The sequence below is a fragment of the Limulus polyphemus genome, unplaced genomic scaffold (genome assembly GCF_000517525.1).
Source record: "Limulus polyphemus unplaced genomic scaffold, Limulus_polyphemus-2.1.2 Scaffold125, whole genome shotgun sequence".
Lineage (NCBI taxonomy): Eukaryota > Metazoa > Arthropoda > Merostomata > Xiphosura > Limulidae > Limulus > Limulus polyphemus.
The window spans coordinates 487,711-503,474 of NW_013665735.1; the positions used below are offsets into that span (position 1 = coordinate 487,711).

At 32.4% G+C, this 15,764-nt stretch overlaps 1 protein-coding gene across 2 annotated transcripts in view; it reads left to right on the forward strand.

Moving 5' to 3' along the window:
• The first annotated feature begins 428 nt into the window (after positions 1-428).
• LOC106472936 (cytoplasmic protein NCK2-like) overlaps positions 429-15,764 on the forward strand; it is a 42,429-nt gene continuing 27,093 nt past the window's right edge. For both annotated transcript variants that reach the window (XM_022402482.1, XM_022402477.1), the window contains exon 1: positions 429-600. In XM_022402482.1, coding sequence (XP_022258190.1) covers positions 573-600 — 28 coding nt within the window. In that variant the 5' untranslated portion in view covers positions 429-572. The remainder of the gene's footprint in view (positions 601-15,764) is intronic.

Below are 15,764 nucleotides of genomic sequence, written 5' to 3' on the forward strand. Positions count from 1 at the left end.
TTCGGAAAGAATAAACCAGTTTTTATTAAGAAAGAACTTGTGTCGCTTAAGTTTCGTCGGAACGAAGTTACGAAAAATCAATCAACACAGACGGAGACGTAACAATATAAATATCTAAAGAGATTATAAAAATTATATAATTGAATAATTGTGTAGTTTTAAGTACAGTTTGTTGCAACATGAAATTAATAAAGACTCCATTCATTTCTAGCATTATATATATAATTTAGTTCTAAAAATTCTCTATAATGTTCTGTAAGCATTGAGCTTTGAAATAAAAGCTGTATATTACTGAACAAAATATTTTAAAATGTAATTTTATTATGTATTTTGATCACATTTTTGCTTATTTTTCATAGATCATCATCTATCTGAGTGTGGCCTTTCTTGGCGCTTAAACATCTCGTTCGAAACGTTGTTTTACGATAGTTGAAAAGATGAACGACTGTCATTATGTAGACTTGAAATATATATTGAAATTTAAATATATCGTGGTATAGGTAGACTAAATATCTCTATTCCACTATATATTTATAGTGAAGACAATATCGAGAACAAATATTGCTTTAACTATGTCAAATGCGAAACTTAGCAAAGAAGGTAAGGAAAATAAATGATTATATAACATTTACATTAATGATTTTTATAATAAACTTATTAATCAACTGTGGAGCAATAATAATATAAATAAAACAATTATTGAAAATGACATAGTAACATCACCCACATTTCTTTCACTCCATTGTGCAGATAGATTTAAAACTGTTTTTTTTTTGTATTATAAGTAAAATGGCATAATCTTTCTGTTAGTGTTATTGTATTTATTATCCTTAAAGTTAAAACTTAAACTTCTGGTACTGTTCAATCAAATTTTCTTTTAATTTTATCCATCACTGCAATTTCCATGGCAGAATATGTTCATACTGAGTGTAGTTCTTTTTATTATCAAGTCTCTGAAATACAGAGCTTCTGATTTCCAATGATTTCATGTTTCCTCCGATACATGAGAGGTCTTATTCCTTTCTGGGACTCTGGCCTCTCTAGGACCCCTTATACCTGTTGATGTGTCTGATTACTTCTCCTTCATCCCCCACCTGTCGCTGTCATGGTGCCTGATGTTTTCTAATGTTATATGCAACTGACTGTGTAGGAGAGAACAATGAAATTCTTACTATTAGCAGGGCTGGTGACACCTAAAGAATGTGTACCCTCCCTCAGTTATTTTATAATAGAATTACTAACAGTGACATGAGCTTTGCATGTACTCTGAGAGTGAACATAGTTCTTATAGAGTTAGCTCTTTCAAATTTAGCAGATTTTAGGGGCAATGAGTGTTATTCGTTTCTAAGCAACAACAGTTAGTTTTATACCCCCGTTCTTTCTTCAAAGTTACTTTGATTAATATTACTTGTTATGTTTATTAAATCTAATTTTAGTTTTTATTGTTATTAATTTTTATTATTAAAAAAAATTCTCATTGTTTGCTTTGTTTATTAATTACAACTCTTTCCTAAACAAGTGATAATTTTACCAAAATGAGGACAAATTTTGTTTATTAGAATATCTACTTTTATTTATTAGTTCTTATTGTTTACTTATTTTTAATGTTTAGTATTTTAAGTTGATGATTCTTCCATGTAGTAATAATTTTTTTTTTATTATAAAGATTATTTAACATTGTTAGCTTAGTGTATGGACTTAGGACAAGCCAAATATAATTTTTACACAGTGTGGTCACACAATGTTGGTAAGCATATCTAATATATGTACTTTTATTTTTTATCCTTTCTAATGAAGTTTTATATGCATTCATATTCGATGACGAGGAATCCATCTTGAGGCTAATAATGCTTGGAGATGGCTTGAATGGGTAATGAAGAAAAACTTTAATATAAGTTTAACATAACAGCAAATGTACAACGTTTTGACAAGGTTTGTCATCATCAGGTACAAGTAGTTTACACCGACACAGAGAAATATATATATATATATAGTATGGAACAAAGAGGTCACATGACCGGGTATTGTTGCATGACATAGAAGAGATATCTTGGCACCCCAGGATGTTGGTTTAGAGTATGGTTGTTTTGTTCAATTACCAACACCCTAGGGTGCCAAGATATCTCGTCTGAGTCATGCAACAATATCCGGTCATGTGACCTATTTGTTCTATACTGTATATATACATCTGTGTCATTGTAAACTACTTGTACCTTGTTGAAACGTTGTACATTTGCTGTTATGTTAAACTTATATTAAAGTTTTTCTTCATTACCCATTCGAGCCATCTCCAAGCATTATTACTCTGAATCGTCGGCATATTATATGGACTTAAGACTAACTGAACTGAGCATAACATTCTCAAAGCTATAGCCAGTGTGCTTAGACTTTTCTTTTCAACATGGGCTTATTGTATGATGTTTTAGATGAAATCACTTGACAAAATATACAGAAAATTGGTGTTGCTTGCATCCTGGACAGAAAATAATTATTGTCCAATAAACTTGACTATACTTCATAAAGCATACAGATATTCTTTGGAAATAGTTATGAAGAAATTATATTTTATTAAATCTTTATTGAAACAGCTATGTTATTAATCCATTTGTAAAAAAAATTGTTGTTAAACCAGAAGCACAAAATAAATAGTTGTCAAAATGTAAGAAATTATATGATATCCCACAGTGTGACATTAGATGTGTGAAATGTCATCAGTAGTGGCCGACAATTCAGGTGTGACAGTTAGAAATGGTCATTCAGGAGTGTAACACTTGATGTGTCAGACCAGAGGTGTGAAAAATGGCTGACAACTTAGAGGTGTTACAATTGAATATTTGAATTTTAAATGTTCTTAAAGGAAATTATATATTTTTGTTTGACTTCTGTTTATTCAAGTATTTATTTTTAGTACTTTGGGAAGGGGGCTTCAAATGATGGACAGTGGACAGTCCTGTGGAATCTGTCCTCAGGCAGCATTGAAGATGTGGACTTGAGTCCAGCCATATTCTTGTCTATCATTTTTTATGGTCCTGATCCATCTTCAAAATTTAAAACACAGAGTTAGCATAATCAGACAAACATATATAAATATTCAGCAAGAACTGATGAGTGAGATGTGCCTTGAGAATTGTCAAACAGTGCATGCAAGAGAGGTGAATGGTTGCTTATTACCCATCTTTTATTTACCATGTCAGACTTGAGGCTGTATAGTTCTTGAAGTGTTGTCCTTTCTCAGGATTTTGAGAACAATGAGTAAAACTTAGTATTATGAATAGAAATAAGTTCAACAAAATAATAATGGTGTTGTAATAAAATTAATGCACTTGAAGTAGAAAGTTTGATGTAATAATATATTTTATAACTAGTCACAACCTGCAAAACATTTGCAGTAGTTTCATGCCATTCACTTGATTTTTCCGTACTTTATCATTTTCATTCGTAGTGGTACCTTGCAGGTGTGTGTTAGACTGATAAATCCTGGTTTATTTGAAAAAATCTAACGTGGTCAGACAAACAGACTCTTGTAGACAACTTTATTAAATAAAACTATACATATGTAACTTTAATAAAACTACACATACATAACTTTATTTAATAAAAAAACTACACATAAAGTAAATAATATAGTATAGTAATGGTATTTATGATAGTGTACGGAATGTGAAACAGTTATGAGCATTCAGTGTATGACGTGGTTTTACGAGTTGAAACGAAGCTCACAGAAATGAAGAATAAAACCTGTAGTAAAGAAAAATGTAGCTGAACGTGCTTATTGCAGTATATGAAATGAACCAGAGCTAAATTAATGGAAAGTAAAGTAAATGTAAAGTTGTAATGAAGGCAGACTTAGCTGAATATGCAGAAACATCTGAATGCGTGTTCACAAAGTGATAAGCATACGATTTTGAATGAACTGTGCATGCATATTTTAGACCTAAATATGTGGAGTAAGCCCATAGCAATTGTATTTAGTGTAATGTTCATTTCTTTTAGGAAGTTACACATGGGTTAAGTATTGTTTATGTGAAATACTTTGTAAGTAATGAAAAAACTAAAGTTGAAATCGAAGCCAGTTGTAAGGTGATGGCAATGACATTGTGCCATCATGTAGCATATTCCTTGCATGAAAAAGTTTGACTAAGCAAAAAAATAGGTAAAGTGATTCTGAATGGAAAAGCCAATATGCAATCTGGGACTCCTTGGACAAAAGCCTAATGATATGAGATTTGTAGCATTTGATTGAGAAATTTGCAAGAAAAGTTCCAAACAGAGAAACTGACAAATGCAAGTTTATTATTTATGTAGATATTCAGTGAGAATCTTAAACTTAAAAAACTTGATTTTTTTATTTCGTACTATAAAAGAAAAAATCAATAATTTGAAATGTTTCCCCTTTTAGTGGTACAAAGTTGATATTCTGTTCTGCAGCATGTAGATAACCAGCATCAGTAGTTAAAGAATTGATTTGAAAAAATGTATATACAAATGGTATAATTTCCAAAATTGTCAAAATAATTTAATGTAAAAGCATCAGTGAAAATTAAATGGTATTTCAGGTTTAACAAAATTCTCAATTCAAACAAGAGATCATTGACATTTAATTCTGGTTGTTTTAGAGTTTATTAATAGTCTTTTTCAATCCTGGATTTTAGACTGTTATTGAAGTTTTAGGAATTATTAGTTTGCCCCCACTTGCAGTGAGCAATTTGAATTACAAAACTGTTTGAGTAATGAGAAATTTCCTTTTACATGTATAAGTTGCTAACAAAGAGCTGGGTGATTAACTCGATTAATCAATATAACTGATTACCTATGAGCATTGCATACGTCAATTGATGTTGTAAAATAAGTAATAATCTAAATTATGATTAAATGGACTAACATCATGAAATTAGTCAACTAGTGTTTCCAATTGTTACTGTTTTCAGTTAATCGAGTTATCCAGTAATTGTAATTATGACTAAATCAGTTATTTTCATGAAAATAGTAACTAATCAAAATTAGTGTTTCCAACTATTACTGTTTTTCCATTAATTGAAATATTGCCATCACAATTTTTCGTTATTATTTTTGATTAATTCAAATTTGTTTAGTTTAATCAACTGTTGCCATGACTTCATTATTATTTTGGTTAATTCAAGTTTGTTCAGCTTAACCATGACTTACAAAAGTAACACAGGCCTGCAATGGCTTTATTGTCTTGAAATTTTTCCATGTTATACAGTAATTCTTGTATGCTGAATCTGATAATGATATCCATTTTTCTCCATCACGTACAGATTTTTCACAAAACGCCATAACGCAATACATAAAAGAAAGACCCTAACATGTGGTTTTGAGACTAAAAGACATAAAAAAATTAAAAATGGATATTTATATTTAGGTTTTAATGTTTTACCTTCATGATGTAAGTGGATTTATAAATAAGTTTTAAATTTAACATATTTATTTGAACACTTAGTTTAAAAAATGAATTTTTTAAGTGACATAGGCTGTTGACATAATTTTATATTAATTGAATGGTGAAAGTTTTAATCAGTGCATTGGGGAAGTCTTCAGTGCATGACTGTTGGGTTGAAGCCCTGGCATACCATTTCTTCAATCCCATATTTGTAAATATCAATTTTATATAGATTTGCATGAGCCCTTCAGTAATACTAAATTTAACATCCAAGTTTTATGATAATTTTTCTGTCAGAAAGGTTTTGAACAAGGAAAAAATAAGTGCATAGAAATTACAGTAAATGACTTACCCTTTTTTATAAAGCAATAATGTAGATTTAATATTTTGGACTATTTTTTAAGAATTAAACTTTTGGAGATAAATCACTTTAAAAAACTATGGTTGTATTTTATTTTGTTGGTGTTGTTTTGAGAAACAAGCCTGTTGATTAATGACAAACTACTGGGATATTTATATAAGGAAACGATACCTAAAAACAGAATGTAATGTGAGATAGGAACGTGAGAATTAAACTATAGTGATGATAGGATAACAAAGCTTAAAGAAAGAGCTAGTGATTAAAAATAAGGTAATAAAAATTATTAAACATATACAAAAAAACAGTCAATAAGAACAAGTTTAAGAAAACATTGAAATAAAAATAAATTTTAAAGTAATAAATGAAGGTTGTTTTAAAAATGATAAAAGCTGAACCATTTGTTAATACCTAAAGGACTTAACCCAATTTCAAAATTATTTCTTTTTTGAGTGATGTTGGAAAGGGCATGTTATAGGGCAAGTATTTTAAAGTACTCAGGAAATGATCAGCTTTGTTGAAGTGCTGAGCTATAGGCTTATCTTTATCTTTAGTCAAGATGTGATATAAGTGTTCTCCTGTGCATTCAGTGAGCATATGGCTGGTTTCTCCTATATAGGTTTGTTCACAATTGTTATAAAAAATACTATAAATTAAACATTTAGATGAACAGGTGAAATGGCTATTTACAGAATATGCTGATTTGGGGCTTCTGACAGATGTTCTATGATCAATGTAAAGGTGAGCGTTGCATCTGCTTCTGACAATTGTATGTACCAACTTGAGGATCAGATGTTGGTTTTATGTTGTTCATAAGTTCACTGTGGACAAGTAGATCTTTAATGTTAGTGTCTCATTTATGAGAAATTAGAGGTTTATTATTTATTCATGTACTATAAGTGAACAATATATCTGTAGATTTCAGTTTTTTAGAGAACCAATGGTTAAAATTGTTTTGTTTTTTTCAGGTTGTCTTTTCATATATTTTTATGTCATAATGTTATGTTATAATGGTAAGCTCAGCTGCTTGCTCCCTTGGAAACTAAGGATATGCCATTACAAATTAACCTCTGATTGACAGTTGTTGACAAATCTGATATAATTTTTATTTTTAATTTCCAGGGTTTAGTAAGGAGGCCACTTTTGGCTACTATATCCCATTTTCTGCAATCACCCTTCCTCCAAACTACATTTTCCTATAACCATCTTGATTTCTAAAATACTTATCCAATCTTCTCATAAACTGAAAACAAATTATTCCATAGGCCAATTACCTGTTTTTTCAACTTTTAGTGTCCTATATGTTTCTTATGAAATTCCATTTGGGTTTATAGATTCCAGACATGAAACAATCATAAAAATCTTGTTCATACCCACCCACCCCTACCCTCAGTCCAAAGAGATTTAACCTATTTAATTTATATACTATAATCCATTCAAACCTGGTATTATCCTTGTAGCTCTTCTGTAAACCCTATCCAACAACTCAACATCAACAACAACATACAATTTGAATTAAGCAGCACTGTATATTGTGAACTAATGGTCTCCTTCAATAAGCATCTTTAATCATCTTCCCTGTTATTTTCCTCTCCATTAAATAGTACCCAAGAAAGTGATTAGGCTGTAAAGCTTGGTGACTGGTTGTATATGAACACACATATAGAAAGAAGATCAATATTGATAAATGGAGCAAATGTAAATATATATATTCTAAAAATTTAGCGTTCTGTGTTTTAAAATGACTTGTTTTTAGCATTATTTGGACATTTGTATTATATTGTATTATTTGTTCAGTGTAAACAATAGCTTTGCCTGAAAACAATTTAAAAATAGGTTTTTTATATCAATGTTGATTTATTTATGTTATATAGAAGGTGCTGATAAAAACCAAAACATTTTTGTAGGCCTTACTCTTCTGTGTTTTAGAAGTTTTGCATTTTAGGTACTACAAATTTGAAGCTTCAGTTGCTTATTTTTAGTGGGAAGTATAGAAAGACTAGGTCTAGAACTTGCTTGCCAAGTTCTAAGGTACAGAATGTTATAGTATATGTTGGTATAGATACTGGTATCAGAGAGCATTCTCTTTTTGTTGTGTAGGTATGAGCAATTGATGATGGAAATTGTAAATCAGAGGAGCTATTTAAAATGTCTAAAGAATTCCTTCAGAGTTTTAGGGTTAAAAAAATAGACATTAGGCCCTTTTCTGACTTGCAATGTTATTTTCTAGCTGCCATTTATGTCCCAACTTGGGTGGGCTGGTTGATCAAACTGAAGAAGTCCGTCCTCAGACCCACTCAATAGCTTGTCCATTTGGTGGTCATTTTCAACACTCATATCAGTCGGGCCCAGCCTTCTTTTTTACGACTTCTATCACTTTTGGGGATGTAGTCATAATTGATATCACTGAACCCCCTCGGTTTAGCCCAAATGAGATCTTTTCAGTGGGTGCTCCACAATCGATGGAACCTTGCTCAAGATCCTCTTTCCATCCCCATTATCCTTCCTTTTTCCCTTCGAGACAATATGCTTTGGTGGGTGTACCGCTTCCTCCCCCATGTCTGGATCTACATCTTTTCATGGATATATCCCTTCATGGATAGGTGGCATGAGTCAATGTTGGATCTTTTATACTGGGTCCATTCACATCACATTCATCTTATTGCATGTCATGTGCCTACATCCCACCCTTCACGTCCTGTGTCTTCACGCCTGGTTTTTGTCTGGTCCTTGGCCAGAAGATTCGGTTTCGCACATTGAGTTGCTTCCTTATTAGCTGGTTCCATCCAACCATCTTCCATGGAAGTGTCCCAACGCAAGTTGAAGGTATTCCATTGTTGGTCTACAACTAGCGGGCTTCATGCTGACCGGCCTACTGTGGCTCATGTGGAGAAATTTCTCACGTGGCTCTTTGACTGTGGGTCTTAGAACTCCTCACTTTCAGAATATTGGGTGGTTTTATCCCATACCTTTCATTTTTCCCAATACCGTAGAGTTTTTACTTCCCATGTCCTCAACATACTCATGCGTTCCTTCTGGATACATCGACCACCCAGGCAACCTACCCTTCCTGATTGGGATGTCAATGGTCTGATTTGCTTGCCATTGACATTTCACATACCCTTTATCACCCTACCTGTCTTCTACTTTATCATTCCTTTCTTCCAAAGACCTCAGCAGCTCAGGAGAGTGGTTCCTCCTTTTCTCCTATTTCCCATCTTTACCCTCGACTGGATCCAGATAGGCTTCTTTGCCCGGTCAAGGTTCTTTGTTGTTATATTTCCCCTACTGCTTCCTTGTGGGATAAATGTTCCTGATTTTTTATCCTCTGGCAATCCTCCTCCCTTCGTGATCTTTCCCCCTTACCAATTGGGTCTATCTTTTGGTTTGATTGACCTATTCCTCCCGGAATTTGTTCCAGGTGTTCTTGCATCAGAAAACACTGTTGCTTCTCATCTTCATCATCCAGTGGAGGAGATTCTACAGTATGGAATATGGACCACACCTAGTATGTTTATTTCTCACCATTTCCATCATATTGCGGCTTTGTCTGCCACCTGTGGCCATTCTTCAGACTTCTGTACAACTCTAACTGGTAAAGTTTTATTCATACTTTCTTTCAAGAGCCTTTCTCTATATCCCATGGATCCCAATCTGTGGCGAGTGGTGCCTGATCAGGTATTCTTTACACTGTCCAGCCATGTTGACTTGCACTTTATTTTCCATGGCTTCACACCCTCAATATTGGGTTGAGGTGTTCCACAAGATCGCTTGTAGGTGCATGACCTCGTGATATTTTGCTTCATAAACATGGTCATACCACCCATGGACTGCATGGGTAAACCAGAAGAAGATTGCTGCCCATCCCTACCATGCCTGGAGTGAATAATTTGGTATGGTCTGCTTTTCAAAATAAGCTTTCGTGGTCACCCATTACACTGTCTCAGGTGATAATGTTCCTCTGGACTCTCCACTGCATTGTCACCCTCCTTTCTTTGAGTGGAGTATGGGAGTCCTTACCACTTTCCACTTCTAAGCTGCTGGGGCTGTTGACCATGGAAGCACTATGCTGAATGAGTTCCACACAATAACCATTCAGTTACAGAGTAGGGCAGTGGTGTTCTGATAACCAATGACAATGGAGTGAGATGTCAGAATGCTGTTCACCCCTTCGATTGGGAGCCCTCATCCAACTCTCGCATGGATGTCGGTACCCCACACACAGGGTTTGGACTATGAGTGAACCAATCAGTGTAAGTTCTCACACAGGTTTTGGGTTGTCTGTCTTCTTCCCCCCGATTTCCTCCATCTTTATTGTGGGTCACAACAGTTGTACATGGAAGTGTTCAGGTTCTATGCTTGGCTATCCCTCATCCTCTCTTCTTACAGGGATGTTATTATCTTTTGGATGGTCCTGGCCTGTTTCACTGTTGGGGGAGTTGATTGCTTGTGATAGACATCCTTTCAATTCCTGGGAATCAGAGTGGTTCTCAATCCCCCAGTTCTTGAGATTAAGGTGAAGATGATATGATCCTCATCCTACCCTCGTGCGGATGTTGATATTCCGCAGGCAGGTTTTTGATGTAGTTGACTTACCGAGTACAAACTACCACACCCTAGCAACTCTACACCTTGGAGTGCATCCTTTGTTTACCCACCTTTCTCACTGTGGGATTGAGTTACAGTATATTTCTATGGTTAGGATCACTTTCCTGCCATATTTTCTCTCACTCAGATGTGCCCCTCTCACTTTCCACCCTTATATCTTACACATTCCACAGTTGGATGAAGAGTATACCTGACCCAGAAGTGGTGCGGTTCCACTCTTCTGATCTTTGGATATGAATTTCTCATTTCCAGGGGTATACTTTGGATACTTTTGGGGAATACTTCTTCGCACCAGTTCCTTCTCCTTATCAATGTGTGTACCTATTGGAAATTCATTTTCAGTATAGGAAAATTATAACTTTTATTAATTCAACTAATAATTCAATAGATATAAAAAAATTTTCAATTTAAAGCTAAAATCTGTAAAATACAAGAGAAATATATTATTGTGCCTATTGATAAAGCCAACTGTAAATTTGGCTTTATCTGTAAATGTTTTTGTGCCCAAATTATAACTAATGAGATAGATACTACACAAACTTTTAAATTGGAAAATAAATCTAAAGAAGATATTATTAACAACGTGTTGAAAGTTATAAAACATTTGATGTTGAAACAAATCCACATTCAGAATTACTATATTTACATGCGATACTTAAATTACATAAATCTCCTATTAAATTTTGTTTTATTTCTCTTTCATTAAATAGTATACTGAAACAACATGCAAATTACTGAATCAGTTATTTGTTAAACTACAACAAAATGCAAGTAATGAACATGATTTCTGGATGATTAAAAATAATGAACCTGTCTTAAAAACTCTAGAAAATTTTAATAAAACACAATTAGTAGATACAATTCAAACATGACTTTACTACATTGTTTACATCTATAGCATTTAATAATTTGGTAATAATGACAAATTCGTTAATAAATGAGTTTACAGATTTACCTATAATAAAACAAACTTTTGATGTCAATAAGATTAAAAGCATATTAAATTTTTGCATATATATAATAAATATATTTATTTTGATAAGTACATTTATAAACAAGTAATAGGTATACCAATAGGCTCTAATTAATCGAGCTCTGTTGCCAATTTATATCTTCATTATTATGAAAATAAATTTATAAATCATTTTTCAAATCTGGAATTATTTTCCTTAACATACAGATATATTGACAATTTGTTTAGTATTAATAATTCAGAAATAAGTCTAAAGAAAATATTATTAACAACTTGTTGAAAGCTATAAAAAATTTGATGTTAAAACAAATCCATATTTTACAGATTAAGAACACTTCTGTTTCAAGTACTGAAATGTATTTAGATTTAAACATTAAGATAATAATTAATGTAATATTAACATTTATGATAAAAGAATGATTTTACATTTCAAATTTTTGGACCTCCCTCTTCAAACAGTAATGTACCAACAAATGCCTACAGAGCATTAGACACTCACAGCTTCTTATATATTGTAGAATTTGTAGTAATCTAATATTAATATATTAGTACATAAACTGATTTTTTATATGTCCAAGGAGAAAATTTTAATTAACTATTTTAAATTATTTTATAATAAATATAAAATATATTTATACAAATTTAAAAATTGTGATTTAAACAAAATTATAATATGAACAATAAAAAATAGTTTCTAAAATTTCTTATAAGGGGAAGTAGTTGGAATTACTTATTGGACATTTCATATCTTGTATAGACAGATTAATGTAGTGGTAGTTATATAACCTTCCCTACAGAAGACCTGCTACTGTGTAGATCTCTTTAGAACCATTGAAAATCCAGATAGTAATATGAAAAGGATGGGAGCTATACTAATAATTTTGGTTTGGCTTAGTATAGTAATACCTTAACATCGTGGTAGTTGTGTCCAAACATCATATTTGGGGCTGGTATACTAACTTCAAGGACAATTTTGCTGTCTCTCCTACCGATATCATCTATTATATTTTTTTTATTACAATTACTTTATTTTTGTGAACAACCACTTTCTCACAGCAGACAGCAAAAGTTGTGGGCTAAAGCACCCTCATCTGCTCCTTTTTTTTGTTTAACATTTGAGGCTGGTGAAGTTGAGGTTAACCTGGATAGATGCCAGTACTTAAAAATACCAGGGCACATTACATGTTGACTCACCGTATGATTTGTGCCCTGGTGTAGGATATTTGTATTCTGGCTGCGATTAATTTTTTTCTTTTTTTTCATCCCCCATAAAATTACATTTAATTATATTTCATTTAATGTTTGGATATATAGCATAAAGTTTGCACTATCCTACTTTTTGATGTATTCTTTTTTTAATTTTTGGCTTTCCTAAATAATATATATGTGTAGTATGCAACAAATTGGCCCAATGTTTATTTACCTTTCCAAAGTATAATAAAGCCAGATTGTGATACAGTACATTACCTCCATTCACATAAATAGCTATTCTCTCTCAGTGCTACTCTTAAAATGCAAAAAATATTTGTATGCACGCCACAAGTCTTGAAACTCCCATCCATCTCAAATTGACTAATTCCAATTTAGGAGATTTAGAAGATTATAAAAGATCAATAAAGTTGGAAAAACAGGAAATTAGGACATCAAAGGGGATGTATGAGAAAAGGTTGGCTGAAAATGTAAAAATTAACAGGATTTATTTAAATATATTAAGGGTAAACAAAATGTTAGGATTGGGGTAGGACCCTTGAGGGATGATAAAGGAAGGCTAGTATCTGATGATTATGAGATGGCTGGGTTATTAAATTATGCTTTTTCTTTGGTTTTCACTAACGAAGATTTAAGCAGTATTCTACATCTTGAACAGTTGATAAATGGAAATGAGATCAAACAAGATGACTGCATCAATTCTGAGCTGGTTAAGAAAAATTTGAAAGTTTAAAAAACGATAAGGCTCCAGGGCCAGATAATATTTCCCCAAGGGTTTTGAAGGAGGTTAAAGATTGGATATGTAAGCCATTTACTACTATTTTTTGTCAATCCTTGAATAGTGGGCAGGTACCAGAGGATTGGAAGTTAGCTAATGTAACTCCTCTTTTCAAAGGAGGTGATAAAAATTGTCCCAGTAATTATAGACCCATTAGTCTTACATCAGTTGTGTGAAAAGTTTTGGAAAGTCTGTTAAAAGATGCTTTGCAAAGTCATTTATCAAAGATTAGAATTTTATTGGATAGTCAACATGGTTTCACTAAAAGAAAATCTTGCCTTACAAGTCTTTTGACATTCTTTGAAAAGGTTACTGCTTATTTAGATGAGGGTGAGGATTTGGTGTATCTGGATTTTCAGAAAGCATTTTACAAGGTGCCACGTAAAGGGCTTGTAAGAAATGATCTCTATAGGTGTGGAGGATAAGTTAGCAAATTGGATAGAAGAGTGGCTGGATGGATGAAAGCAGAAGGTTGTTACAAATGGAGTTCATTGGGGTACTTTGCTCTTTTTTATTAACATGAATGACATAGATGAAGGAATAGTCAATAAGTTACTTAAATTTGTAGATAATATTAAGGTCTTGTGTGTTGCTAGTTGTGAAGATGATGCTGCTGGTTTATAAAAGGATTTAGATCATTTAGTGAGTTGGGCATATAAATGGTAGATGGGTTTTAATTATAATAAATGCAAGATATTGCATGTAAGTTATCATAATTTGAATTATAAGTATAATGTAGATGGGAATAACTTTAATAGTGTTAAGTAGGAAAGAGATCTTAGTGTAATAGTCGATCAGTCTCTAAAGCCATCCAAGCAGTGTGCCGTTGCTAGTGGTAGGGCAAATAGGATTTTAGGTTGTATCCATAGAAATATTGAATACAAGTCTAAAGTGGCTATAATTTCACTGTACAGGCCACTGGTTATGCCATGTTTGGAATCTTGTGTTCAGTCTTGGGCTGCTTACCTTAGAAAAGACATTGAATTGTTGGAAAGGGTTCAGAGAAGGGTTATTAGAATGATGTCTGGGATGGAAGGGTTGTCATATAAGGAGAAGCTGAAATCTCTCAAATTGTTTTCCTTTAAAAAAAATTAGAGGGGATCTGATTGAAGTGTTTAATATTGTTAAGGGAATTGATAGTGTTGATGCATCATCTTTTTTCATACTTAATGGTGAGAATCATAGGACTAGGGGACACAAATATGAATTTTGGCAAGGTAGGAGTTATGTTCAGCTAAGACAGTTTTATTTTTCTAACATGGTGGTTGGTCTTTGGAACAGGCTGCCTTCAGATGTTGTGAAGGCAGTAAGTTTAAGGAGTTTAACTCTTTTGAGACGGGTCACAGGTGAAAGGCCATGTCATCTCATTTGTTGACTTGCATTCAAAATTTTATTGAACTACTATTTCATGAATCTGTGTCAATAAGTTTGGTATCAAACTGTAGATTATAATTCAAATTTTAATACTATACATTCCTCAATTTCTTAATTTAAAAGTAAATATAAAAAAAACAGATATACATCAATTTCTGTGTGTCACATGGTATGTTGAAAGCAGCCCTGGTTCAGATTAGATGTTTGTGAAGTCAAAATACTAACTTTATGAATTAGAATGTATGAATTAGAAACTCAAATTAGCGATATTGACAAGCTATAATATAAAATGAGAAGTTTTATCATTTCTATTTGCTAAGATATTGCTCATGTAATAAATCAAACACACTGGCACCCTGCCCAACACTCTTTTTATTTTTGGAAACGCTCCTTTATATAAACGTACTTCTATATATGACATGAATAACCAATTAGAAGCTCAGAATGTCTCCTAGTGGCTTTTTTGGCCATTTTAAATTTTTAGGATGCCATTTCTTTCTTTTGAACCAAAATTTCAGGAAGGTAGGTTGTGTCTTTAGTCTGCTCGAAATTTCATATTTTTTTAGACTAAAATACATCTTAGTTATTAAGCTTGATAAATTATAGTGGAATTCTATAGTATTGATATGGTAATTTATGATTTTTTTGTGTTTTGATTAATATCCTCCACATGCAAAATTTTTAAAGGCTTAGCGACCGAGTACAAAGGTTGTAACTAGAAGAGATAATTGTTTGCATTACTTCTTTATTTACTGTTCCATGTTTTAAGAGAAATAAGTTTAAGAACTTATTTCTATATAGCTATAATATATATAATAATTGAAATGTGACTGTATTGCAAAGTACTAGTTTAATAAAACACAGCCAAAACAGGTTACTTTGTAAAGACCGAAGGTCAGTTTTATGTTATTTGATACAGTAACATGAGTGCACATGTGCTGCATGATTGTAACTTCTGTATTTTTTAGCCAGGCATGGCTGAAAAGTCAAAATAATAAAAATAATATATATATAAATGTATAATGTTATGAGATTTAAGCTATTTAGTCTAAATATTTGTTTT